The 27,327-nt window shown below is 34.3% G+C and overlaps 1 protein-coding gene across 1 annotated transcript; it reads right to left on the bottom strand.

Annotated features, from left to right (window-relative positions):
* Nucleotides 1-14,077, bottom strand: LOC131158804 (mitochondrial import inner membrane translocase subunit Tim13). Its single transcript, XM_058113683.1, has 2 exons — nt 13,770-14,077; nt 1-432 (listed from the first exon to the last, which is right to left on the bottom strand). Exons 1-2 carry the CDS (start codon nt 13,887-13,889, stop codon nt 283-285), a joined length of 270 nt encoding a protein of 89 aa, XP_057969666.1. The 5' UTR covers nt 13,890-14,077; the 3' UTR covers nt 1-282.
* Nucleotides 14,078-27,327: the final 13,250 nt, after the last annotated feature.

Genomic DNA, 27,327 nt, shown 5'->3' with positions numbered 1-27,327 from the left:
TTTCATGAACCAGGAATTTTAGTCAAAATTTAATCTTCTGATGCACAATATGCAGTTCAAAGCATAAAGCACACAAACAATATAACCATGATTCTTCCGGGGTTTTAAAACTTGAAACAGGTGGTGGTTCAAAATGGAATGGTACTCTACTTGAATTAAGATTACTAAACCTCGATGAATATCAGAAATGGGGAACAATTACGCTGTCCTGTCAATTCTCATTTCCACTCTGGAATTTGGCAGCATCGGCAATCTTCAACATGGTACCAATGTTTGAAACTTCTAGCGAGGTGCACTAAAAAGAGCTCTGCTAATGATTCCAGTGGCTTCAATGTAGCGATCCACACACCTGGATATGCAACTGCTCTCGCTTCCACTCAGGCTTGACCCCGGCTTTGTGATGCACTTCTCAAAGCACTTTCCCCTCACCGTCTGACAATGAAGAAAATTGGTAGTGTAAAATCAAACGGAGCCAAAAAACCAAAAAGCAAAAAACGAAAATGATCTAAAAACTATTTGCCTGTTTCCGGAAGCTACTCTACCATGCTCACTTTTGAATTCTCAGAGATTCAAGCAAAGTAAACACTGATTGAGGGGGAGTTATGCCCTTTTTCTTTTTGGATAAATTATTCTTTTTATAAAGTTGTGTGCGTTGTGTTTGGTAAATAAGCTAATAACGTTTTCAGCTTTTAAAAAGCTAGCTTTTATGGAGATATTTTAAAAGTCGCAGGTTTGAAGCTTTTAAAATATCAAAACTGGTCTTCTGTAGCAAATTATTCTATTCAATCAAGTGTCCCTGTCTCTATCAAATATTATTCGTACATTATTTACACATTTCATCAGCTTACAACTTATTCGCTAAAGCTGCTAATTTATCCAAAAACTGTAATCGTTTTCAAAAGTTCTTTTCCCCAAGTGCCCTAAGCCTTTTACTTTCATATACTCATCTTAGTATTTCAGAGGAAGTTTCTTTCCCGAATCCTCATAGTTCATTTACCACCAAGGATTGAAAAATGCACATATTGTTCATAAAGCTGAAGGAAAGCCATCAAAGTATCTAGACCTATTTCATAGTTCGGGATACTAAATATAAAACAAGCATCTGAACATTCCTGGCCATAGAGGCCTGGAGAATTTATCCTCACCAAGGCAAACCAAATTTTTTTTCCTTTTTTTGATAGCAAGGCATGTAAAAAATTTTCAGATGCACTTCCAGCATTCATCCTTATAGTTCATGGCCGGAAAACATCCAGTAAGATTATATTCTCATTTCTCGATGCACCAGTTACTAGCTAGTATCAGACTTCAAACTCAAGGTGCATTCGTTCATTAAATTTCTTAACTATAAAATCATCACCACCCATTTCCCATACTGCCACTACTCAGTCTTCACCTTTCAAAAATTTCTTGCTCAGTGCGTTTCACATCCAAAAGTCATTGCAGTAATTCACATCAGCAAATTGCAAGCCCCCCTCCCCTCTCTTCCCCTCTCTTTTTCAAAAGGTAAGAGAATATCTTAAGCAAAAAACAACAGAGAAAGAGGCTTAGCAAAGCCTCTTAACAACAGCAGATTGAAAAAGTAGAAATGGGACTATCAAAAGCCTTAAAACCAGAACATATACTCTTGCCAGCAAGAAAGAATTTCTGAATTATATTATCCACAGAATGGAATTTCTTGCTTTCCAAATATGATAAATTGTAAACAGCACAGGAGAGTTGACAAATAACAGCAGAATGATTAGAGCCCACGATAGACAAACTGCTAAAACATACTAATGTAGATCAGATATACTAAGCTGCATGGGGTAACTGGATGGTCCACTGACAACAGTATCATTCCATTCAGCACTTGAGCAATGTTTATACCTCAGCATCCTACTCTCCCATCTTACACATGCACACGCACACACATCCTAGACCCCATGCAACAACTCAATAAATCCTCCATCTCATATATTCGGACTCAGCAGGCCTGTAATAAATCACATGTCCAAGCCTTCTTTTAGGTATCTTAACCCAAGTCCACAAATCCTTTTTTTTTGTCCCCTAGTCCTCACAAGACGATTAATTTTAACCATATCACTCCACATAGGTGTCATTTCTACTCTTTACCTCACATTACCATCTTGATCAGAGTTCCAATTACTTAGCCCAGTTAGTGTCATTCTGAACTCCAAGTGAATGAATTAATCCGTAATCCAATTGTTTCTGTGCTTACCACTCCCATCCATCTTAATCTACGCATCTGCATTCTAAACAAGAAAGCATAGTGTCTTTGTCCAAAGTTTTGTTTCAGCAGATGTTTCTTTCAAGCCACAAATTAAAATCTTTTTGAAATATTTGCCAGGACTGGGCAGCTTAATATTTTGGAAATGCTTGGAATTGGAATGATAAGGCAAAATGAACACAAAGATAGGCCCCAAGTTTATAAATTAAGCAAATTTCATGCCAAAAGACCTAAAAAATGAAGAAATGAGTGAAAGCCTATGCCTTCTTTCAAGACTTGATTTTTGAAGTAGCACATAAGTTTCATCAATTGGCCTTATTTCCACAGGTATCTTTGGGAAAAAAAAAAATCAATGCTTATACTAGTCTACTCTCCCTTCAGTTTGATTACATGTCTACCATGCTGTCCCACAAAAGGGTAGCCATGGAATCAGCCGACCCAGAGTAAAATGAAAATACACTAGTCTGACCTCAAGCCTGAGATAGTTTGCCCAGGTTAGGCCTGTATGTGTGTCAGTGTACGTTTTGGTACTGTAGCAATTGTAGATGATTAAGATGATAAAAAGTGTATAGAATTGTTCAAGTACCTGCAACTCAGATTAGATAGTGCACTAGTAAGAAATTGTGTGCTCATTGAGGCTTTAGGCAGTATGAGGGGGTAGGATAGACAGAAAATTCCTGGTCTGCTTGTAACTCTAAAGTAGAACAAAGGGGGTATTTGGCTCCAGTTATCCAGCGAAATTCTTGGGAATGTGACCTCTGAAATGTTTTTAATGACCCATGGAAATTCTATGTGGTGGGCATTTGGATTCCCTGGGAATGCAAGATGCCCCCAAGGCACAGGTATCAAAATTAAAAACCTGGTAACTTTGGATTCTGATGGGAATTCAACTTCATGGGACAAAAGATCACTATCATTCATTATTTCTGGACAGAATTGCACCTCCTTCTTCTTATTGTGATTGAATAATTGTTGTTGTCGTTGCTACTATTATTACTAATTTTCTTTATTATGATTACTACTAAATATTATTACAATTATATATAGGGAGAGAGAGAGAGAGAGAGAGATGCACATTAAAAGAATGTCTGTAATAAGATTATCATATCATGTCTAGGGGCATTCTTATTGAAATAATATTCTAATATGCATTTAATGTCAAATGGCATAATCTTATATTCCGGGAAAATACTTCCATGACCTATTCCAAGGCATAAAATACAGAAAAGTTGTTCCAAGGGGGCTTTTAAGATAATGTAAGTCAAACATTCCCTAAGAGTCATTCAAAAAATCTATAGTAACCATTAACCAAAAGCATAAAAGTAAAATATAATTATTTAATTTAATTCTAAATAGATATAAGTTGTAGTTAATTTTTTACAAAATTCAAGAAAAATACATGTCTATTGCAGGTCGATAACCAAAAAAAAAAAATGATTTGCAATAAAGATTTGGTAAAGATAATAAGATTTTTTTTCTAACTAAATTTTTTATAAGATGATGTAGGCCAAACAAAGTTCAATAATTGGTATGGGCAAGATCAATTTTCAGCCTTTTTTCTATGGAATTCAGATAGTACTAGGAAAGTTATACACTTTTTTGTATCAACAGGTCTATAGAAGGTAACATTGGAATCTTCAGACAGATCTTTTGATGCCATCTGTCTGAAATTTCTTGGGTGAAAATGGGATATTTTCTTTTGATAGATTATTTTTGGGGAAGCAAGGGAGGGAAGGGAAGGGAAGGGTTCTTGTCCGATAGTTTCTAGGGCAAAGAATATATCCTTTCATTCAAGATGAAAAGTCAGTTTACTGCGAAAGGTCGAATGACTAATGATAATGACGTCATTTCCCAATGTCAACCAATATAAACATATACTTTTAGGAGACTAGGATTAGATTAGAAACTTAGAATATAGGGACACTCATGGGTAAATGAAAATTATGACCACAATGATTAGAAAAAAAAATATTAATCAAATTTGCCTTCAAGAAGCTAAGTGGGTAGGGGTGAAAGCTAGAGAAATTGAAAAATCAGGTTTAAATTTTGGTATATTGGAAAAGAAAAACATATGAATGGGTTAGAAATTATATAAACAAAAACTTAACAAATAGCATTGTAGATGTCAAAAGCGTAAGGGATAGAATTATAAAAATGAAGATGGCCTTAGGCTAAGAGATAATAAATGTCATTAGTGCTTATGCTCCTCCGGTAGGTTTAACAAAATACTTTAAAAGATAATTTTTGGAAGATACGGATAGTATTATACAAGACATATCAGGGGCTAAGAAAATATTCATAGGAGTAGATACGAATGGACACGTTGGAAGGGATAATAAAGGTTATAAGAGGATGCATGGAGGATATAGATATGGAGACAAAATTGAGCCTAGAGAGATGATTTTAGACTTTGCCATGTCATATGATTTTATTACAATGAATACTTGCTTTAAGAAGAGAGAACACTCAACAACCTTCAAAAGTGGACAAAAATAAAAGTCAAATAGATTTTTTCTTAACTAGGAGGGTAGATCGCAAGGATTGTAAAATTATCCCAAGTAAAAGCTTCACCACACAACATGGAGTTTTAGTGTTAGATCTATGTATTAAAAAATGGAAGAGAAATGATAAAATAAACCAGTGTAAGAAAACTACGTGGTGGAACCTAAAGGGAGAAAATATAATAAAATTTAAAGATAAGATGACCAAAGATGATGATTGTACTATAAAATATGGTGTAAACACAAATGCTATTTGGAGTAGGATAGCTAGCTCCATTAAAAAGATAGCAAAATAAATTTTAAGTGAAACAAAAGGAAGATTTTTGAAGAGCAAAGAAAGTTGGAGATGAGGATCAAGATGTCCAAAAAGTTGCAAAGACAAAGAATTTGGTATAAAACATGACAAAAATGTAAGAACATGAAAAACTTTGGAAAATATAAAGAGGCGAGAAAAGATGCAAAAAAGACCGTTAATAAGGCTAAACATAGATCATTTAATAATTTTTATGCTAGATTAGATACAAAAGGAGCGGAAAGAGACATATTTAAACTTGCTAGAGTTAGAGAAATAAAGAGTAAGGGCTAACATAATGTAAAATGTATAAAAAGTGAGGATTGTCTTGATTAGGAAGAAGGCATAAAAAGAAAGTTAGAGCTATTTAATGAAAACCAAGTAGAGGACTTAAACTTAGAATTGACAAACGAGGGAAAAACTAAAAATATGAAGTTTATTTGCAAGATTAATCATTAAAGTTAACAAAGTTAAGTTTGCACTAAAATAAATGAAAAATGGAAATTCTATAGGGTTGGATAACATCTTAATTAAAATTTGGAAATGTTTAAGTGATAACAGAATTATATGGTTAATTAATTTATTTAACACAATTATAAAAACTAAGAATTTTCCGAAGAATAGAGGAAAAACACTTTAATACCTATATACAAAAATAAAGAAGATATTCAAAATTATAATAATTATCGTGGAATTAAACGTACGAGTCATACAATGAAACTGTGAGAAAGTGTTGTTGAACAAAAATTAAGGCTAAAAATGAAGGTCTCAAAAAATCAATTTAGTTTTATGCTTGGGAGATCTACCACAGAAGCTATATATCTTTTAAGAAGATCAATGGAAAAGTTTAGGAAAAAGAAGTGGGACTTGCCTATGGTATTTATGGACTTAAAGAAGACATATGATAGGGTAGTTAGGGAAGTTCTATGGTGGGTTTTAGAAAACATAAAATAAAAAAATAAAAAAAAGTGCATGTAGTACTTGATGTCATTAAGGATATATACAATGGAGTAATAACTATGGCTAGGACTATAGGTGGAGATACTAGAGAATTTTCAATCATGATAGATGTACATCAAAGATCTTCTTTGAGCCCTTATCTATTTGCTTTAGTGATGGATGATTGACTAGGAGTTCCAAAATGAGGTTCTATGGTGTATGTTTTTGCAAATGATAGTCTTGATTAATGAAATTAGGGGTGGAGTAGAATCAAAGATAGAATTGCGGAAAGAAACTTTAGAATTTAGAGGCTTTAAAATAAGTAGAAATAAGACAGAATATATAAAATATAATTTTATTAGGAGGAATATTTGAGACAAAGTTAACCTTGATGATGAAAAATTCAATAGCACTAGTAGATTTCAATATCTTGGATCTATTATCCAAGTTGAAATAGAAATTGAAGAGGATGTAATGTAAAGAGTTGAAGCAGGTTGGGTAAATGGAAAAGTGTTTCAAGTGTGCTTTGTGATTGTAGAATAACCTTAAAAGTAAAAGGAAAGTTTTATAGGACGATTGTAAGACCAGCTATACTATATGAATCAAAATGTTGAACAACTAAGAAACAACATATCAAAAAAGTAAAAGTTGTCGAGATGAGACTGCTTAGATGGACGAGTGTCATAGCATTAAAAGATAAATTAAGAAATGAACATATTCATGGTAAGTTAGGCATAACTCTTGTAGAAGATAAGATAAGAGAGAGACAACAACGGTTTGGGTACTTGCAAAAAAAAAAAAAAAAAAACACTATGGATCTTTAATTTGTTTTAAAAGAGCTACACAAATATTGTCATTAACATAGCTTTCATTGCAATTATCCCTTCAAGAAGCACGACTCAAAAACCTTAAAACTACTAACAAAAAATTATCTTAATTTCTTTGAGTCATAACTAAGCTATATATGACCTCTTTGAGAAGCAAAATCCTATAGTCCAAAAAGAGTAAGGCTAATAAGATACATCTTGTGAGATTAAAAAAAAAAACCCTTCTCCATTGTTGTTAAAGGCATGGCCCTAGGCACCAAGACTTGCACCCTTAAGCGATTGCATGAGGCACGGACCTATATGCCTTGGTACACACCTCTGGGCTAGACACCAAGGGCAAAAAAAAAACCATGCCTAGTTCATGTTGTACTCTTAAAAGAACTTATATCCCATTTTGAGCACAATGAGAAGTTTATTTCCATTTAATATCATTCAAGTAAATGCCATTTTTCTTTTTTTTATTCTACTAATTTAATCTTATACAAGTAGATAAGAAAATATCCCCATTAATATTCAATAAAACCACTAACAAAATACAATTCCAAAACAATTAGTAGTCAACCCTCCCTTTCAAAAACAAAATTGAAAAACTTCAAGTTTGTTTAGCTTTCCTAATTTTTGAAGACATTCCCTTAAGTCAGTCTTTAGAAAAATTAATTTCGATTTTTTAGACAAAAATTAATTAGATTTAAATGATTTGAAATCAAAATACTGGTAGAGATGATTCTTAAAAGTGTTTCAGTTAAAATTTGGTGAAATATGCACAATTCTTAGGCTTAGATAAACTTTAGACTTGGTTAACCCTGTACTTAACCATTAACAATAACTTGATATAGAAAAATTCGAAATACTTCAAAATACTATTAAATTATGCCAAATCAAGAAAAAATACATGAAAAACAAATGCTCACCTTATTTTTTCATTGGTGCACTTGAATCTTTTGCCTAACACCCCCCAAGTGCCTTCTACGCCTTAGTACGCCCAATTCCCCAAATGTCCTTTGCGCCTTTAACAACCATGGTCCCTTGGACAATTAACCTTAACAAAACTTTAAACCCAGCTATGCAGGATTTTCTAGACATATTGTTTTTGCTGTTCAGCTCTACATGACAACATATCATCCAGTTCATCGGTGAATATGTACTCATCAATCCAGCCCAAGCTATTCTTAGATACTTAGCCTTCCAAAGTTTCATATAAACACAATTTTCAATAGCTTAGGTTGCATTCTTGCAAAGAACATATGCATACTGATATACCCCAAATATCACCAGAAAACAAGCCTACCATAAATCAAGAAGAGAAGACTGGCATTGCATTGATGAGGGCAATCACCATCCAAGCCAATTGCTCGCCCTATAATGACCGGAGTGATCCACGCCAGCACTATAATGACCGAAGTGATCAACGCCAAGCGCCAAAATGGCAAATCTCCTAAGGATCAAACCTCGTCAATATAAAAGGGGTGCACTGCGAAGAGGCTAAGGTATCTCATTCTAACCTATTCTACTGGTACTTACAACCTCTCTAGCAAATACCTTACTTAGGCATCGGAGTGATCCATCGGAGCACCCCCCCGGGTCCTCCAAGCCATCCTCATTTCCTTCTTTTTCAAGCGATCGTGATCGGAAAGCGCCTCGAAGGTCATCCGACTTTTTCGTTCAGCAACACATACCATAAACTCAAGGTGCAAAAGCTGAAAACCACTAGACCAGCCAGGGCCAGAAGGAAGATGGACTAGCATATTCTTGTCAAATGAATGCCTAGTGCCAATGATTATGTCCATAGGCACTTAAGACTGAACCTCATTAACAACATTTCCATTAGCTGGAAGTCCCCATCAATCACATCAAAGCAAGAAATTCAAATCAAGTAGATAAATTCAGTAATGTTTTGTGATCAATTCTAGTAAAAATAAATAAATCTTTACTAATTATGAAAAAATAATCTGACAAAACCATTTAGCAACTCCTTTGCCTTCCATCAAGAAAAATCTATCAGAGAGGACCATGATGCAAATCAAATTGTATTGACAATTTAATTACAATTGTTTACCAACCTCATAATTAAGTTGTCTAAGGACAAATAGCTAAGACGTGCTCACATGCATACACAATGCCAATGTTGAAAAAAAAAAAAAAAATTCATTGCCACTAGGCTTTAGTGGACAAATCAGCAAGATGAAACTCAAAATTCACATGAGTGGTTGTAATGAGCTATTGTACAAGTTTCTCTCAAATAAGTCAACTTCAATGTGCGTTATTTGCTAATGGAAGACAGGGTTGGAGGCAATATGAATAGCGGCTTGATTATCACACATCAACTCAATAAGCTGAGAATGTGGAAAACCTAGTTCTTTCAACATGTACTTCAGCCAAACAAGTTCATATGTAGTGTGCGCCAGAGCCATATATTTTGACTCAGCACTCGACCTAGCATCCACAGTTTGTTTCTTACTTTTCCAAGACACCAAATTACCACCTACAAATATATAATACTCGATTGTGAATCTTCGATCGGATGGTGATCCGGCCCACTCCGCATCTGTATATCTCTGAATATGAGTGTGACCCCGATCCTGGTATAAGAGACGTCTCCCTGGTGCACCTTTGAGATATCTCAAAATGTGAATTACTGCATCCTAGGGGAATCGAGAAGCTAACTCACAGCACTTGTTGCGAAGGATATATTTGGTCGAGTGACTGTGAGATAATTCAACTTTCCAACAAGTCTTTGGTACCGACTTGGGTTAGGCAACAAATCACCCATATCTGGCATTAACTTGCTATTGGGATAAATGGAAGTATCAATAAGTTTGGATCCCAACAGCCCCGTCTCATCTAAAAGATCAAGAATATATTTCCTCTATGACAAGATAATTCCTGCACGAGATCTCAATACTTCTATACCCAAGAAGTACTTTAATGGCCTTAAGTCTTTGATCTGAAACTTACTCTATAGAAAAAACTTTAGGTACTGAACGCCACGATCATCATCATCAGCAATCACAATGTCATCCGCATATACTGTAAGCAAAATACTGCCCGATAGAGTATGGCAATAAAATACAGAGTTATCTACTGCACACCGATGAAGGCCGAACTCAAGTACTACAGCACTACAACGGCCAAACCATGCTCTTGGAGATTGTTTTAATCCACACAACGACTTCTTGGGCCAACATACTAAGCATGACTCCCCCTGAACAACAAACCCAAGGGGTTGCTCCATATATACCTCCTCATGAGGATCCTCATGTAGGAAAGCACTCTTCACATTTAACTGATGTAAAAGCCAATGACAAGTGGTGGTAAAAAATGAACAAACACACTAAGGCAAGTTTAACAACCGAGGAGAATGTGTCTGAATAATCCAAACCATAAACCTAAGTATACCCCTTAGCAACAAGGCGGGCCTTCAAACGAGTCACACAACCATTAGGATTGACTTTCACAATGTACACCCAGCAACAACAAATCACGAACTTATCAGGAGGAAGAGGTACCAAATCCCAAGTATCATTATCATGTAGTGCACTCATCTCTTGAACCATCGTCATCCTCCACCCAAAATGGGAGGACTTCAGAAATAGATCTTGGATGAGCAACAGAAGACAAAGTACTAACAAAATAGTAATAAGAGGATGACAAGAAATCATAAAAAAAATTAAAGATCAGATGTTGGGTACAAGTGCGTTTAACTCTCCAAACAGCTATTCGAGGATCAACATCACGAGAAATAAGATCATCCGACGAGGGAACTAGAGGCATAGCAATAGAAGTTAGAGGAGGCACTTCCCCCTTGAGTCGCCGTGTGTATACCTGCAAATTGGGATGATTCAAGCAACATGAAGGACTCAAACTAGATGATGATTTAGTAGGATTGGGCACAAATACTAAGTTTGGATCTGGAAGGCAAGGCAGAGGAAGGGACTCATCAAGGTCTACAGAACTCAAAGAATCAGAATAGTATGGTGTAGATGCAAAAAAGGTGACATTAGGAGAGAAAGAATCGATGTAAAGTAGGACTATAATATCAATATCATTTTTGAGTATATAGGAATAGCCCAAAAAAATACATTTGATAACACAAGGATCCAACTTATCCATTCCTAGAGATAACTGATGGACAAAGAACACAACCAAATGTACAAGGAGGAAGGGAGAACAAAGGAGCCTTAGGAAAGATAAATGAATATAGAATTTTACCACCAAGGATAGAGGATGGCATTTTATTGATGAGGGAGCAAGCTGTGAGCACAACATCACTCCAAAAGACTTTGGGGACATTCATTTGATACACTAGGATACGAGTGACTTCAAAAATATGTCTGTATTTCCGCTGTATAACTCCATTTCATTGTGGAGTGTGGGCACAAAAGGACTGATTGATCATACCAGTGTTAGTCATATAAGTACTGAATTGGGTGATGAAGTACTCCTTAGCATTATCACAACAAAGTATCTAGACTGGCATGTCAAATTGAGTCTTTATTTGGGAATAGAAAGCACAAAAGATATCACACAACTCAGAACAATCTTTCATTAAATATAACCAAGCCATCCCAGAGTAGTCATCAACAAATGTAATAAAGTACTAAAACCCCAACTTTGATGTCACACGATTAGGACCCCAAATATCAAAATGGACAAGCATGAAAGAACTAACCACCTGAAAAGTCAACTTGGGGAGCAAAGGGAACACGATGATGCTTGCCCAATTGACAGGATTCACACTCAAGATTAGACACAAAACTCAATGTAGGAACTAGCTGTTTGAACTTGTCCAAGGACGGATGACCAAGCCGACAATGGATTTGAAATGGTGTAGCTACGACTGTGCAGGTAATGGGTGGAGAAGGCGACAAAGTAGTAAATTCCACGAGCCTCACATCCTATGCCAATTGTCTTTCCCATCTTCAAATCCTAAATAACCACAAAATCATGAAGGAATGTGATAGAACAATTTACTGACTTTATAAGCTTACTAACTGACATAAGATGTGCAGGTAATGGGTGGAGAAGGCGACAAAGTAGTAAATTCCACGAGCCTCACATCCTATGCCAATTGTCTTTCCCATCTTCAAATCCTAAATAACCACAAAATCATGAAGGAATGTGATAGAACAATTTACTGACTTTATAAGCTTACTAACTGACATAAGATTGAAAGGGCATTTAAGAATGTATAAAGCAAAAGAAGAGAGATAAAAGGAGTAGGATTTATTGTTCTTATCCCCTTAACAACAATAGTGGACTCATCAGCAAGGGTAACTTGAAGGAGGATTTTAGGATATTGGAGATCAAAAGAGAAGTTGGTTGCACCTGTTATATAATCGATGGTGGCAAAATCAATAATCCAAGGACTAGTAGGAAGGATACTAGATGACATGCAAACTGTAGGATTACCTTCCTAGGAAAAAGAAGTAATGTGAGAAGATGCTTGTTGAGATAATTGATACCGTAGAAACCTAGAATACGCCTCCTCTGATATAGTCACAGTATGCAGTTCACTCAAACAAGTGACTAACGAAGGAATCATACCTTTGGGATTTGCAAACATCATCCCAACATTCACAAACTCAAACCAATTATCATAAGCTTAATTGCTGAAACAATTGGAACAACCACGAACAAGGTGACCCACCATGAACAAGCCACTGATAAATCAGTACAAGGCTTCCATAGCACCAAGAAACTCACATGCAGCCCTAAGAAAGCAACACTCAGCACTGGAACAATTGGAGAAGTGAACAATCAAAACTACCATGAACAAATCACCAACAACCTCAGATGCAGCCCCAAGAAAGCTACACTACCACAGCTTCACACCAAAAAAAAATATTATGAGCACTGCCACTGCCCCAAGAAGGTCACCAATGACCGTTACTAACTCCGAACAACAACTAATCAATTTTCATGAGTGCATTGTCACAACAAAGATTGGATCTTGGAGCAAAAAACACATGCCCAATAGCTTGATATTTTGTTATATGGAAGGAATTAGAATAGTGAATCAAAAAACACAGCAAATCCAACTGTTTCAGACCCAATAAACTCATTAACAATTGATAAACAGCTTCACGAAACATCAAACAACCATTCCTTGGGTGCCGCACTGCCACGGACGAGGTGAACAACTCACCGATGGATATAGCACTGCCACAGCCTCAAAACTGAACAAATGAATGTTGCCACCGCTCCAAAAACACTCACAACGAAGCCTTCACAATCCTTGAACAAACATTAATGGAATGCCATGAGTGCATAGTCAGAAAAGGTTGAATTTTTCAGCAAACAACTGATCTAACAGCTTAAGTTCAAGGGCCAAAGTCAGTGAACGGCATCTCTGTACATTACTCTGCTTCCTTTTGGTCTGCAGATGTGCTTTTTTCTTGTCTTTGAGCTTGACCCTTATATCAACTCTTTCTCCTTTAGTAAATTTATTTAATCACAAAAAGGAAGAGTTTAAACACGGGGTTTAGGTTTTATATATAGAGCGTTAAGGTAAGTTGAACAAAAATTAAGAAAAATTACTTATGACAAAGTCAGCAAATCAAATTATACAATACTCTGAAACCATATACCCTGAGTGGTGAATCAAGGTTCAGATGAGATAAATTTGATCCTGAAACTCAGCTCCATGGTATGAATTTGATGCCATATCATGGTAAGAAAGCAGCCCGATGCAAAAAGCTCTGGCGTACGCAGGGTCCTAAACCTAAACTAAAAATTGGAGACTATCAAAAGAATAATGGTGCTCAGGAACAAACGTTTCTATAAAACCGAGTTACTCCTTACTCTAACGGATGAGAAATCAGAAGATATTTTGCAGGCTAGATGCAATAGTTGTCTAAGCATCTATCTACAGAAATCTATAGTCGTAAGTCGTAATACAGAAGAAGCAAAGAGCGCAAAGCCACCGACATATTCCAAATAGCAGGAGAACCATAAAGTCAGACAGAGAGGGAGAGAGAGATTACCTCAAGAAACTCCTCGGCGTAAGCCTGGGCAAGCTGAGTCTTGAGCTGGTCCATGAAGTCCTCGGTCGAGAGTTGGGATGAAGATGACGATCCACTGGAGGGACTTGAAAACGAATCCATCTCTCTCTCTCTCTCTCTCTCTCTCTCTCTCTCTCCTGCTTCACGGAAAAGCAGAAGCAAATACCGCCCCACACTCACTCCCACACCTCTGCCCTAAATTTGCTTTGCTACACCAGGATCCGGAACGGTCTGGGCAGCCCCACCCAAAACCGACTCACAGTTTTGGGTCGACACAATTTTTCATTTTCATTTTTTCGGGGTTCAATATAAATATGCTAAAAAATTTTGAAAATAAAAATTGTAAATAATTTTTTAAAAAAATTAGGGAAAAAAATCTTAGAGCTCAAAAGTAGAAATATATTTGGTCATTATTTTTAAAATTAAAATAAATTAAAAATTAATAGAATGTATTTTCTTTTTTATCTTTCAATCAAATAATAATTAAAAATATTATTAAAATATTGAAAATCCAAAAGAATAAAAATTTTAAAACATATTATAATAAAAAATAGAAACAAATTATATGTAGTTTACTTTATTATTATATTTTTGAAACTCACATTTTAGTGATCAAGGAACAATTCTATTATATAAAGCAACTGAATTTAGATTTTAATTTCAATAAATTTTAGCAAGAAACTAACTTTATTTGGTTAAACTAAAAAAAAAAAAAATGGTGCATGATCTAAATAATCAAGTAATGAAGTCCTCCTTCATCCACCTAGAGTTTGAAGTAGAGGGAATGGGTCGAAAATTGTCCTAACTTTGTGGTGAACTACAAAAAATCAAGGTTTTACCAACGGTCAAAATGTTGTAGAGAATTCTAAAACCACAAGTATAAGCTACACTAGTGCTTGCGAAAACTGTTGATAAAGAGATAGTGATTATTTGTAACCTATTGTCACTAAAATACTTGCACTTGTGGTTTTCAAAACCGCTGTAGAAGGCTTCCCTATAGCTGCGGTTGTTTAGTCTGTAAAAACCATAAAAATCGCTTGTAAAACTAGCACTAGATGTGAATTTAGGTGTAATCCCAAGAGGGGGTAAATTAGGTATTTTAAAAAATCTTGGTCTTTAAATTCTAATTTTGAAAACGCACAACCACACAAGCACAAGTTACAGGACAAACTGTTCAGTATTACACAACTTATCAATTTAATGTGTGGGTGTCTCAACCAATTCAGTATTACCCAATTAATCTCAAGTATTTTAGTTATTCAGATATGTTAATATTTACAACATGCACAGCAGATCGAATATGAACATAAGTGTGGAAATGTAAGAGAGATAGAGAGAGAGAGAGCGCAAACATAAAATTTTTAACGAGGTTTAGCCAAACTCGATCTACGTCCTCGCTTTGGGCAAAACACCTAAGGATTTCACTATTCCACTCCTTAAATTGGGACGGAGCTTCCCATTCAATCCGCTGCTTACAAGAGGCGTAGCTTCCTCCTAATCCGCTACTTACAAAAGGCACAACTTGCTCATAATCCACTGCTTACAAGAGGCACAATTTCCACTTTTCTGGTTCACAGCCCAAACCATTAATACAATAGACGAATAAACTTTCTGAGCATTCATATGCTTCTCAACAAGCTAATGAATACAATAAAATCTAAACACACTCACAGGATATAATGTGAAGCTCAATGAGCGTATGTGATGTTTTCAATAATATTTTTGCAATAACAAATGTATGATCTTTGTATAAAAAAAATATCTGATAAGCTTGTTCCAAAGATCTAAACCAAATATATGATCTTTGTATATAAAAATATATGATAAGCTTTCTCAAAGATCTAAACTCAATACAATAAATCTCCAAAAATTGATTTTTCAAATAAGATGTGTGTTGGAGATCTAGGATTTTCTCAAATAACTTTTGTAAACACAATAGAATATGAAATCTTTGAATGAATATATGAATGTGAATGCTTCAAAGATTTATGCCCTAGCATAAATTTTTTTCCCAATAGACTTTTCAAATAATATATGGAAAACTGGGGTTCTTGCTCTCTCAATAAAATATTAAAAATAAAAATACGAGAGAAGAAATACTTTGAATGCACAAATCAAATACTTGTTTTTATCAAACCTTAATCCAAAAGATGCTTTGTAAGATGTGTGTGTGAAAGCCCTTTGAAAAACTGAGAGACTGCCCAAAAGATGTCTGAATGCAATAGAGTATAGACAAGAGGTTCAAAAGTTGTTCAACTAGGGTTTAGGGTTTGATATTTATAAGTATTTTTGGGATCTAGGCATTTTCTGGCCATTGGATAAAAAAGAAATATTTTTATTAAAAAAAAGTTCTGTCTGTTGTGCGTTGGAGCGTCAGGCATCTCGACAGACTTGTCGAGGAGTGTACACACTAGTCAACGAGTGTTCAACACTTGTTCATCGACGAGACCAGGGGATTCGTCGACGATTGGTATGTTTGAGAAAAGTAGGGTCTCGGTATTTTCTCGTTGACGAGGACGTGCATTAGTCGACTAGTGGCCTTCATGGATTCGTCAACGAGGGCAGGGGATTCGTCGACAAGACTCTTGTTTTTTTCTTCAGCCCTATTAATTCTCCAAAATGTAGATCTAACCTAGAACTTGTGCATATGAATATTTTATGAAAAACATGCATCCTAAGGTTAGTCTATTGGTCATTTTTGAGTTTCCAACTATATCATGTGATCATGCATATACAAATATAATGTAAAACAATACAACTGAAATAAAACTACATCTTCACTCATTTGCTCTTGAATTATTTTATGAAATGGCCCAAGGTATGTGAGCTTTATGTTCCTTACGACTTCCATTTTTCCTTTGCCATGTGTGTGTGCTTGAAGTATAAACATGTTCAAGTACTAAACGCACAGATGAGATATTTGTGTTTTGTCATTATCAAAACGGGATCGAATTCAAAAAGTCAACAATGTCCCCCTTTTTGATGATGACAAACATAAGAGCAAAATGCATAAATTCAAAATAGACATTGTAATTCAATCATATCCATAGAGAAGACATTGAGATATTTCAAGTTGAGAATTTTAAGTTCAGCTCAATATACATTTAGATTTAGCAATAAAGCATTTACACATATCTCATTTAAAATTTAAAGCTCATTTAAAAAATGCAAGGAGTATATCATTTTGCTTAACAATCATCTCCCCCTTTTGGCATCAGTAAAAGGGTTAAGTTAAGGATAAAACAAAAATTTCTTAGCTTTAAAAAGAGAACTCCCCCTTTTCAAAATAGTTTTTATTTTAGCTTAGAAAAACTTTCCCCCTTTTTGGCATTTTGTCTCATACAAATAGTATAACTTACCATTAAAAAATTAAAATGACTTGTTAAACATAGTTGGACCAGAAATATCAACAAACCATTTCAATTTTTTTTAAAAAAATTATATCATAAGACCCATTAATGATTAGAATTTAAAACATACGACATATGATAGCAAAATAGTAGGTTTGAGCATGATTTCCATCTAACTAGTTCACATGCATTGTTATGTGCATTCACTGAATCGGTTATGCAATTCAAATATATATATATATATATATACAGATAGATAAAATAAGGCAAGAGAATGAAGAATTTTAGTGTAAAAATAGTCCTTGCCATAAAAATTTGATATGAAAAGATTTCCCTTTTATATTTATCAATTAGTATTGGGGATGATACTTGCTGAAACAGATACTAGAATTCGAAACTTAAGCAAGCAAACATCTTTTAAGTTGAGCATTTAAATATATTTTGAAAAGAAATATAACCAGAAAGACTAACCATACAAATCCTAATTATATCAACACATTTTAAAACAATATCATATGGTTAACTCAAGGAACTTGAGGCAAAGCAATAAAGTCATCATAATTAAGTACATGCCACAAAAAGTTTAATGCACATCTAAGCATAAAAATATTGGTAAGCATAATAAGATAGAAAATAATTTTCAGATGCTCCCCCTATGAGTTTGAATACTTGCTTAGATGAAATGAAATGCTTATACTTATCAAAGATTAATTTCACTAATAGTTCCAAGCCGTATAAGCAATCATTTTAAAATATCTTAGACCAATTATACTAAATATTTATCAATTATATTTTGATCAGTACAGTCATCGCTATAGGCCACAAATGCATCAGAGAATACATATTAAAGCATACAATAATGTTCATTACCAAGAACAATCCATATCTAAACACAAGGTTATAATGACAGGATATGATGTTCCGGGTTTTCGGAAAAGCCTCAATAATCACAAGCGAAGTGATGCAAATGAGTCATTTATGTTCTTACTTCTAGGAATGGAGCTCAGCTCCCTTGAATATGCAATGATTGTGTAAGGATGAAATTTTAATATTCATTTACTTTTCACTCATCCTTTAAAAAATTATTTTATTTTTTCTATCATAATCATCTTATCACATGGTTTTATTTTAAGAAAAATTTTAATAAAATTTTTGCAACATGCTGTCTGTAAATTTGATATTTTTCCCATAAAACTTATACCTGAAATCTAGTTGTATTCAGCAATTAGATCATTTCAAACATGTAGCAACCTAATTCTACTACTAGCATGCAATTCACATCACTGCATCAGCCATGTAGTTGGCGTTCCAAATTAAGCATGGAATAAGGTAGTTCCACTAACAAATCATAAACTATCCATCAAGGAAATTTAATCATTTAATCCATTATGGATAGTAATTTGCAAAGCAATTTTCATAAAGACATATGATAATGATCATGAGAGCATTTAATAGAGTTAAAATTGAAAGATAAATGCTCCCCTTGAGTTATGCACTATTGTTTTCTTATGCCTTTACCATTTTTCAAGATCGTAGCCATGTGTTTTAAGATTTTCAATGATTTGAGCTTGGTGTTGAATGCTTTACCTTAGAGGACCAAAAAGTCATAAATAATTCTTCTTCAGGTTCATAAGCCTATATTGCCTCTTTTCTTATGGATTTTCAACACATAGGTTTCCTAGACATTTGCATTTTCATATAGATTGAAACTTATTGCAAATAACTTAGCCATTTGATATATTCAAAAGCTTCTAATAGATTTGATTTGAAATTTGAGAGCTTGTGAAGTGAGATTGGACAAATACCCTTAACAATTAAATTATCATTAAGTTCAGAAGAATATTCATTATGAGTAGACATTATTCGTAGTATTTTCATGGAAGTGAATCTGTCCAACTTCTTAGGCAAAGTGAATGTTGTTCTTTGGGTATTTCTGATTATCCCACCATTTGATGGTACACTGCAAGTGTGATATCAATTTTAAGTAAAGTTATGAGCCAAGGATAGATGAATCTTTACCGAATATGATCGCGGTATGGTAAGGATTTATTGTGGAGGAGATGACTTAAGCATAAATCAAAATTAGGGAATTTTACGTTTTGAGCACAAAGAGAATATTTTTATTAAAATGTTTTGATAAACAATTTGGATCCCTTAGAGAATGCCTCTGATTTGATTATAATAAGATGTCTTTTAATAAGCACTTGATAGATATGGAATTTATGATTATTAGTGCTTGTGGCTAGAGTGATGACTAAAATTTAATTAAGGCTTTTATGTTCAAAAATGAGTTTAGGGATAAATGATATATAACAAGACGAATTTCCTAAAACTCAAGCTAGCTCAATGGACAAACTAAGCTTGATTTCATATTTAGGCATGAATTTAGCTTTTAGGATTATTTATCGGGTAAAGATGCCTTGTCCATTTTGGAAGTGGGTTTTCTAGAACATGCTTTAGCCAATTTTTTCACATTTTATCCAATTATGATATATATGTATTAAGTTTGGATTGAATATATTACAAGAAATTTCATATTGGCTTGCTACTCTAAGGATTCTTAGAATAACAAAATAGTGTAAAGGCATTTACTAAGATTTTACATTTTAAACATATACTACTCCCCAAGCTTATTAGTCATCATGACCCTTTTTCATTTATGTGGTTGGCTCCACTAAATTCTCAATCCTAAGGTCTAAGGAGGAGTTTTTGGGGTTTGTTTTTGGTACCTATTTTTCTTTGACTCTCCAGACCTGTTTGGGTTTCACACATTTTCTTTTAAATGGACAATCAAATTTAATGTGTCCTTTATTTTTACATAATACGCAGGTGGTGTGAGCATACGGACCAAAGGAGGTACTAGCATAGAATTTTGATGTTTTAACAAAGTACCTCATGTATAGGTTCTTTCTTCTCATATTTTCAATTCCATTATAACCTATACCTTCCTTATCTAAGGTCATCTTTTGAGAACCCAAGAGTTTATCAAAATTTTCTTTACCCCTAGTAAATATGTGGATGATTTTAGCTTGATCATCTATCTTTCTTTCTAGGTCTTGAATTTTTAAATTCTTTAACCCTTTGCAAACAGCTTGCAATTTTACAAATTCATTGGTTATTTTGTTTTATTTACATTCAAGTTCATAAATTTGAAGATCTTTTGCATTATCACTCAAAATTTTGGAACTTAACTCTTTCAGCTCTTTCGCCATCATATCATTCTTGTTTTCCAATTTCATGATTTTTAAATCCTTTTATTTTCCAACAATAATTTTTTATTCTAATTCCTTCAGTGATGCCTCGTTTTTGTTTACTAATCTCTTAATTTCTAAGTCATTTTCAATCTTTTCTTTTTCCTAAGAAGTACGAGACTCTCTAAAATTTTCTAAATGTTTTGCTAAGTTTTTATTTTCATTTTCCAACATTGTTTTCTTTTTAGACATCTTTGTTAGAATCTTATGGGTCTTACCAAACCCCTTTTGTAATTTGTCATAAGATGGCATATTATCATTATCAGATTCACCATAAGATTCACTACCTGAATTATCATAATATATATCACAAGATTTATCACAATCATTGCATGAATCATTTTGAGAATTGTTATGGGAAGTAGAAGGAGAGGAGTGTACCTCTTCGTCAATTAATGCAACTAGGCTATAATTTTCCACTACCTAATCATTTGAGCATAAATCTTCCTAAGTGGTGGACTTCTTTCCTTTGGTCTCTCTAAATCTCCTATCGAGTTTTTCCCATATCTCCTTAGCACTTTGACATGATTTGATTTCATGAAAGACATTAGTATCTAAAGCAAGCAATAGAATATTCATGTCACCGAAATTTATTTGCATTAATTTAATGTCATTCTCATTTAGCTCATATTCAGATTTAGGAATTTCAACATTATCAACAATTTTTATACGTACAAAGTTCCCCTAAGCAATTACTCTGTAGGTCCTCCAATCCATTGATTTGATAAAAATAGTCATTCTTATTTTTCACTCGGTGGAATTTTCACCATAAAACATTAGAGGCCTTGCAGACATTTGTCCCACACCAAATGGGGATACACCAAAATGAGCCATTGTGATCTTTTACAAAAAAACGGTCAAGTCTATGCAATGAGACTCTGATACCAAATGTAAATTTAGGTGTAATCGCAAAATTGGGGTGACTTGGGTATTTTAAAAAATCTTGGTCTTTAAGTTCTAGTTTTGAAAACGCACAACCACACAAGCACAAGCTAGGGGACAAACTGTTTAGTATTACACAACTTATCAATTTAATGTGTGGGTATCTTAACCAATTTAGTATTACCCAATTAATCTCAAGTATTTTAGTAATTCAGATATGCCAATATTTACAACATGCACAGCAAATCGAATATGAACATAAGTGCTGAAATGTAAAGAGAGAGAGAGAGAGAGAGAGAGAGAGAGAGAGAGAGAGAGAGAGAGAGAGAGAGCACAAACATAGAATTTTTAATGAGGTTTGACCAAACTCGGCCTACGTCCTCACCTCACGCAAAACACCCAAGGATTCCACTATTCCTCTCCTTAAATTGGGACGGAGCTTCCCGTTATAATCCACTGCTTACAAGAGGCATAGTTTCCTCCTAATCTGCTGCTTATAAGAGGCATAACTTCCTCATAATTTGCTACTTATAAGAGGCACAACTTCCTCCTAATCCGCTACTTACAAGAGGCACAACTTCCTCCTTCCCGATTCACAGCTTGAACCATTAATACAATAGACGAATAAACTTTCTGAACACTCATATGCTTTTTAACAAGTTAATGAGTACAATAAAATCTAAACACACTCACAGGATATAATGTGAAACTCAATGAGTGTATGTGATGTTTTCAATAATATTTTTGCAATAACAAATGTATGATCTTTGTATAAAAAAAATATATGATAAGCTTGTTCCAAAGACCTAAACCAAATATATGATCTTTACATTAAAATATATGATAAGCTTTCTCAAAGATCTAAATTCAATACAATAAATCTCCAAAATTTTATTTTTCAAATAAGATGTGTGTTGGAGATTTAGGATTTTCTCAAATAACTTTTGTAAACACAATAGAATATGAAATCTTTGAATGAATATATGACTGTTAATGCTTCAAAGATTTATGCCCTAGAATAATTTTTTTCCCAAAAGATTTTTCAAATAATATATGGAAAAATAAGGTTCTTGCTCTCTCAATAAAATATTAAAAATAAAAATACGAGAGAAGAAATACTTTGAATGCACAAATCAAATACTTGTTTTTATCAAACCTCAAAACAAAAGATATTTTGCAAGATGTGTGCGTGAAAGCCCTTTGAAAAACTAAGAGAATGCCCAAAAGATGTCTGAATGTGATAGAGTGTAGGCAAGAGGTTCAAAAGTTGTTCAACTAAGGTTTAGGGTTTGATATTTATAAGTATTTTTGGGATTTAGACATTTTTTGGCCGTTGGATAAAAAATAAATATTTTTATTAAAAAAAAATTTTCCTGTTGCGCGCTGGAGCGTTAGGCATCCCAACAGACTCGTCGACGAGACTAAGGGATTCGTCGACGATTGGTCTGTCTGAGAAAAGTAGGGTCTCGGTATTTTCTCGTCAACAAGGACGTGCATTAGTTGATGAGTGGCCTAAAAAGGGCCATTAGTAGGGACTCATTAACGAACTTGTTTTCTTCATCGACGAGAGTCCTTCTTGGTCTCGTCGACAAATATACGTGTCTCGTTGATGAGGAATTATTGAGAATAGGGAAATTTCATATTATTAATGGATTCATAGACGAACCTAATGTTCTCGTTGACGAATGTCCTTCTTCGATTCATCGACGAACCTTTTAGACTTGTCAACGAACACCAGATTATAAAGAGGCCTTGGATCCATTTCAGCGTGAAACTATCTCCCCTTGTTCTCTATCTCTCTAGGGTTCGACCCTACCACCTTCTCTCTTCGATTCTGGCCTGAATTTAGCCCGATTCAATGATTAGAAACCACCACAAGCTTCCTAGGACAATTCTCTTCAAGTTAGCCAGAGCAAAAACTTGATTTGCAGTTCTTGGGCACCACTCCAAAATTAGGGTAAGTAGGATATTTTTAATATTAAATTAATTATTGGGAGTGTGTGGGTCTAAGATATGTTAAATGATAAATATTCTGGGGTTGAACTAATTAGGTTAGGGTTTGTGGAATACAAGGTTTTGTTTCCCGTTCATTTTTTGTAGGACTTCGAGGAACAGGTAAGGGGAATAAATTATACCAGGCTTTTTAATAAATTTGAATCGGTTATTTTTGAGTTTAGGAACCATATAATTATAGTATGATTTTCTGAACAGTTTAGGTAATTGAAAATAATGATTTTGATTATAAATCATAATTGGGAAAAACTGTGTGGCATGAAAATAATATATTTTTTAATTAACTAGTTGTAATAATGTTCAGTTGTGAATACAGTTTGCTTGTGAATACTATTTGTTTGGGAATACAGTTGGTTTGAGAATATTGCCTGGATGTGAAATTTTCCTGTTTGTGTGAATACTGTCTGTTGTGAGTGTAAACGTGTAGTGAAATGCGTAGCCGTCCTACGTGGGCCACATATAGTATATTACGCAACTGTCCTATGTGGGCCACGTACATAAACGTACAGTGAAATGCATAGCTGCCCTACGTGGGCCACATATAGTGTAGTATGCAGCTACCTATGTGGGCTATGTACATAAACATACAGTGAAATACGTAGTTGCCCTACATTGGCCATGTATAGTGTAGTATGTGGGCCACGTATATAATCGTACCGAGATAGTACGCAGTAGTTCCATGTGGGCCATGTACTGTGTAGTACGCAGTAGTCTTATGTGTAACGACCAAATTTTCTAACCATTTTTTTTTACTGTCAAGCTATATATTATAACTTTGATACCCTGTATATAAATATCCATCACCATCACGGCCCGGAGTGGATGTCGTGGTAACCTTTGCATTCCATGTATATTACCTATGCAGCGGAAAAACATAAATATCCAAACCATATCCCAAAATACACAATACCAGAGTACTACTAATCCACCTATAAATATATACACACATGTACATCATTTCCCAAATATCCCAAAATACCAAGGGCTTTACTACTCAGCTCGAGACTCACCCCAAAACTATGCTGACTTAGTCGCCTCCTCTATCTCTGAGCTGACCCTGCATGTCTCTCTGGGTGACCTAAAATATTCATAATGCTGGGGTGAGACACCTCTCAATAAGGAAAAACATGTTATTATCAGTGTGTGACATATGAGTTTATACACAAAACATAATCTTTAATTAAACTATAAATGAAAAATCATGCAAAAGTATCTATATAATAACCCACACCTATATCATTTAAAATACATAATTTCTAAGTTATCTATTCAATCATACTTCGACTATAATAGGTAATCTATGTTTTCTATGTATAATGTATATGTACATAATTCTGAAAACTCTCCTGGATGACTGTATGTCATGATTTAAGTTTTATTGATAGGGTTTTGCCCACCAATGCTAGTCTAACTATATTTTTGTATATGCTTGTAGCACAGAAGCCCCGCTCCACGTAGTCCGGACGCCAGGGAGCCCTCTACTCTATCTATGGCACAATCGAAATTCAACGTCATACTCTATCTGAGACATATGGTTGCACTGTCTACACTGTATAGCTGCAGTATCATACTCTGTAAACTGCTCTATTCCATCAGGGTCTAATACTATATAATACTATTTCTATATAACATCTATCTATTTTACCATGATTATGTATAAACTGTATTTACCATGACGCTTTAATTCTTTGTATTAACCATGACGCTATATTATAACTGTATAAATGTATCAACTGTAATTCTGTATGTCATGGTTTTATACTCTATATATCATGGTTTTGTAAAATTTTGTATAATCATGGTTCTGTAAAACTCCTTATAATCATGGTTCTATAAAACTCTGTATAATCATTGTTCTTTAAAACTCTGTATAATCATGGTACTGTAAAACACTGTATATTCATGGTACTATAAAACATTGTATATTCATGGTTCTATAAAACACTATATATACATGTTTCTATAAAATATTGTATTTCCATCATCTGTAATCTGAATTTCATAGTACTGTATAAACTGTATGTCATAATTCTATATAAACGTATAAACTATAATTGTAATGACCTGCCTAATTTACCATATTTTTTTATATTTAATATAATAATAATTTTGAAATCCTGTTCAACTGAATAACATAAACAACCTGGACCCATGGGTACCAGGGATATACCCAAAATACCATTCTAATACCTATGCAGCAAGAAACGTAATCACATACATATCATCTAGCCAGCCACAATAACAGAGTTCTACTAAACTTGTTATATATACAATCATCCACCAAAAAGGCCAAATGTACCCTAGGGTCATAACCCAAAAATAAACCCGACCCTAACTCAACAACTCACCCTTCAGACAGGGTAGCCCCACCGGTCTCTACTGTCATGGAACTCGGTCTGCTCCTCTACCTGGATTTCTTGAAACGTTTATTTAACTAGGGTGAGACACCTCTCAGTAAGGGAAATAAACTAATATCAGTGTGTGACATTATGAGCATTTTCGTGTTATACATATAAAAAGTATAATAAGCATATTTGGTAAAGTCTGTCTGTAGCAGAAGTGTGTAAAACATGATTTGTCATAACATCATAAAGCATACTAAATTTATATACATAAAAATCATCTTATATAACTATAAAATACTGAAATAACACCTAGGATTGATAGCTAGTTTTTGCCATGTCTTAACCCCACATGACTAGGTTTTGTAGCCCGAAAGCGGGACCTAGCAATGGCTGGCCGACCATGCTAGATCAAACATGAGTCTGTAAGTACAATGAATCTGCCCCTACCTAGTCCTAGATTGCCAAGGGGACTACTCCACTCTACACCGAAGCCACATCGATTGCCATTTCCCATACTACTGGTTGTGTGGTAGCACTATCATAATTCTGAACATATAACTACGGTACCGTGGTCCTGAAACTGAACTAAAGCATACCATCCGGGTTCTCATATCATATAATAAGTTCCATATACTGAACATAGTTGTTTCATATTTCATAATAATAACTGTCATATACATATTTCATAAATTCTGTCTTGTCATACATGATTATGGCATCTGTGCCAACATGAATCTCGACATTTGTGCCAGCATAACATAACATAAATCACGGCATTTGCGCCGACATAACATAACATGAATCTCGATATCTGCACCGGCATAACATAATATACTGAATATAATTTTTCTATACTGTTTAATATGTAAATCATGATTCCTGTTGTAGTGAAGGATCAAAGAACCTTTAGGAACAGAAGCTTTCATTTCTTTTCTTTTTCATTCTACGCACAGAAGCTGCAAGTCTCCTTCGTCTCCTCCGTTCCTTCTCCCACTCTTCTCAATCTCTTCTTCAATATTCGGTCGATCGAAAATCCAAAGATACTACTGGGTTCCTATCATCGCCACCAACAATCCTACTAGAGCGGATTTGTCGTAGGAGTTGCGTAGGCATATCTCTTGGGGTAAAGCCAATTCTCAAACTTACCTCAAATTTTCTTAAATCATAAGCCCAATTAACGAATGGAAATTTTCAGGAGACTCGTGGGGAGATTCTCTACAATCTAATTGGAACGGGTTTATGAATTAGAGTTCTGGGGCACCAATCTTAAATTGGGGGTAAGTTTAATAATTTAGGCTTTATTAGGCTATTTAAGGTATTTAGAACTTAGAAAAATTTTAGGAAAAATTACTTTAGGAATTGTGATGAGTAATGTAGTGAAATTTGAATTTCAGGGTTGCAGGGATTTTGAACACCGTGGGGCGTAGGTCGAGGTGTTAGCGAGCTTTTTAGGAATTAGGTAAGGGGATTAAGTTAAGTCAGTAATTTTATGAAATTTGAATCAATTTAATTATTATGTTTATATAAATATATTTATTTATTTATTTATTTGGGAATTTAAAGGCTATTTTGAAAACCAACCGTTCGAAATGGATTTTACAAACCTAAGATATATGGTATGATATTTTTGAATAAAATGAACTATGGAAAGCTTGTTTGTTTATATGGATATGTTAAAATGTGGAAAATCGTGTGGCAG

Source organism: Malania oleifera, chromosome 6 (assembly GCF_029873635.1).
Source record: "Malania oleifera isolate guangnan ecotype guangnan chromosome 6, ASM2987363v1, whole genome shotgun sequence".
In the NCBI taxonomy this organism is placed as follows: Eukaryota; Viridiplantae; Streptophyta; class Magnoliopsida; order Santalales; family Ximeniaceae; genus Malania; species Malania oleifera.
This window is presented reverse-complemented; position numbering and strand designations above follow the sequence as displayed.

Bases quoted from the DNA above. Each gene is read 5' to 3' on its own strand.
- LOC131158804 (XM_058113683.1), bottom strand. From the start codon at position 13,889: ATGGATTCGTTTTCAAGTCCCTCCAGTGGATCGTCATCTTCATCCCAA. The intron at 433-13,769 runs GTAATCTCTCTC...CTTCATTGTCAG, and splicing joins ACGCCGAGGAGTTTCTTGAG to ACGGTGAGGGGAAAGTGCTT.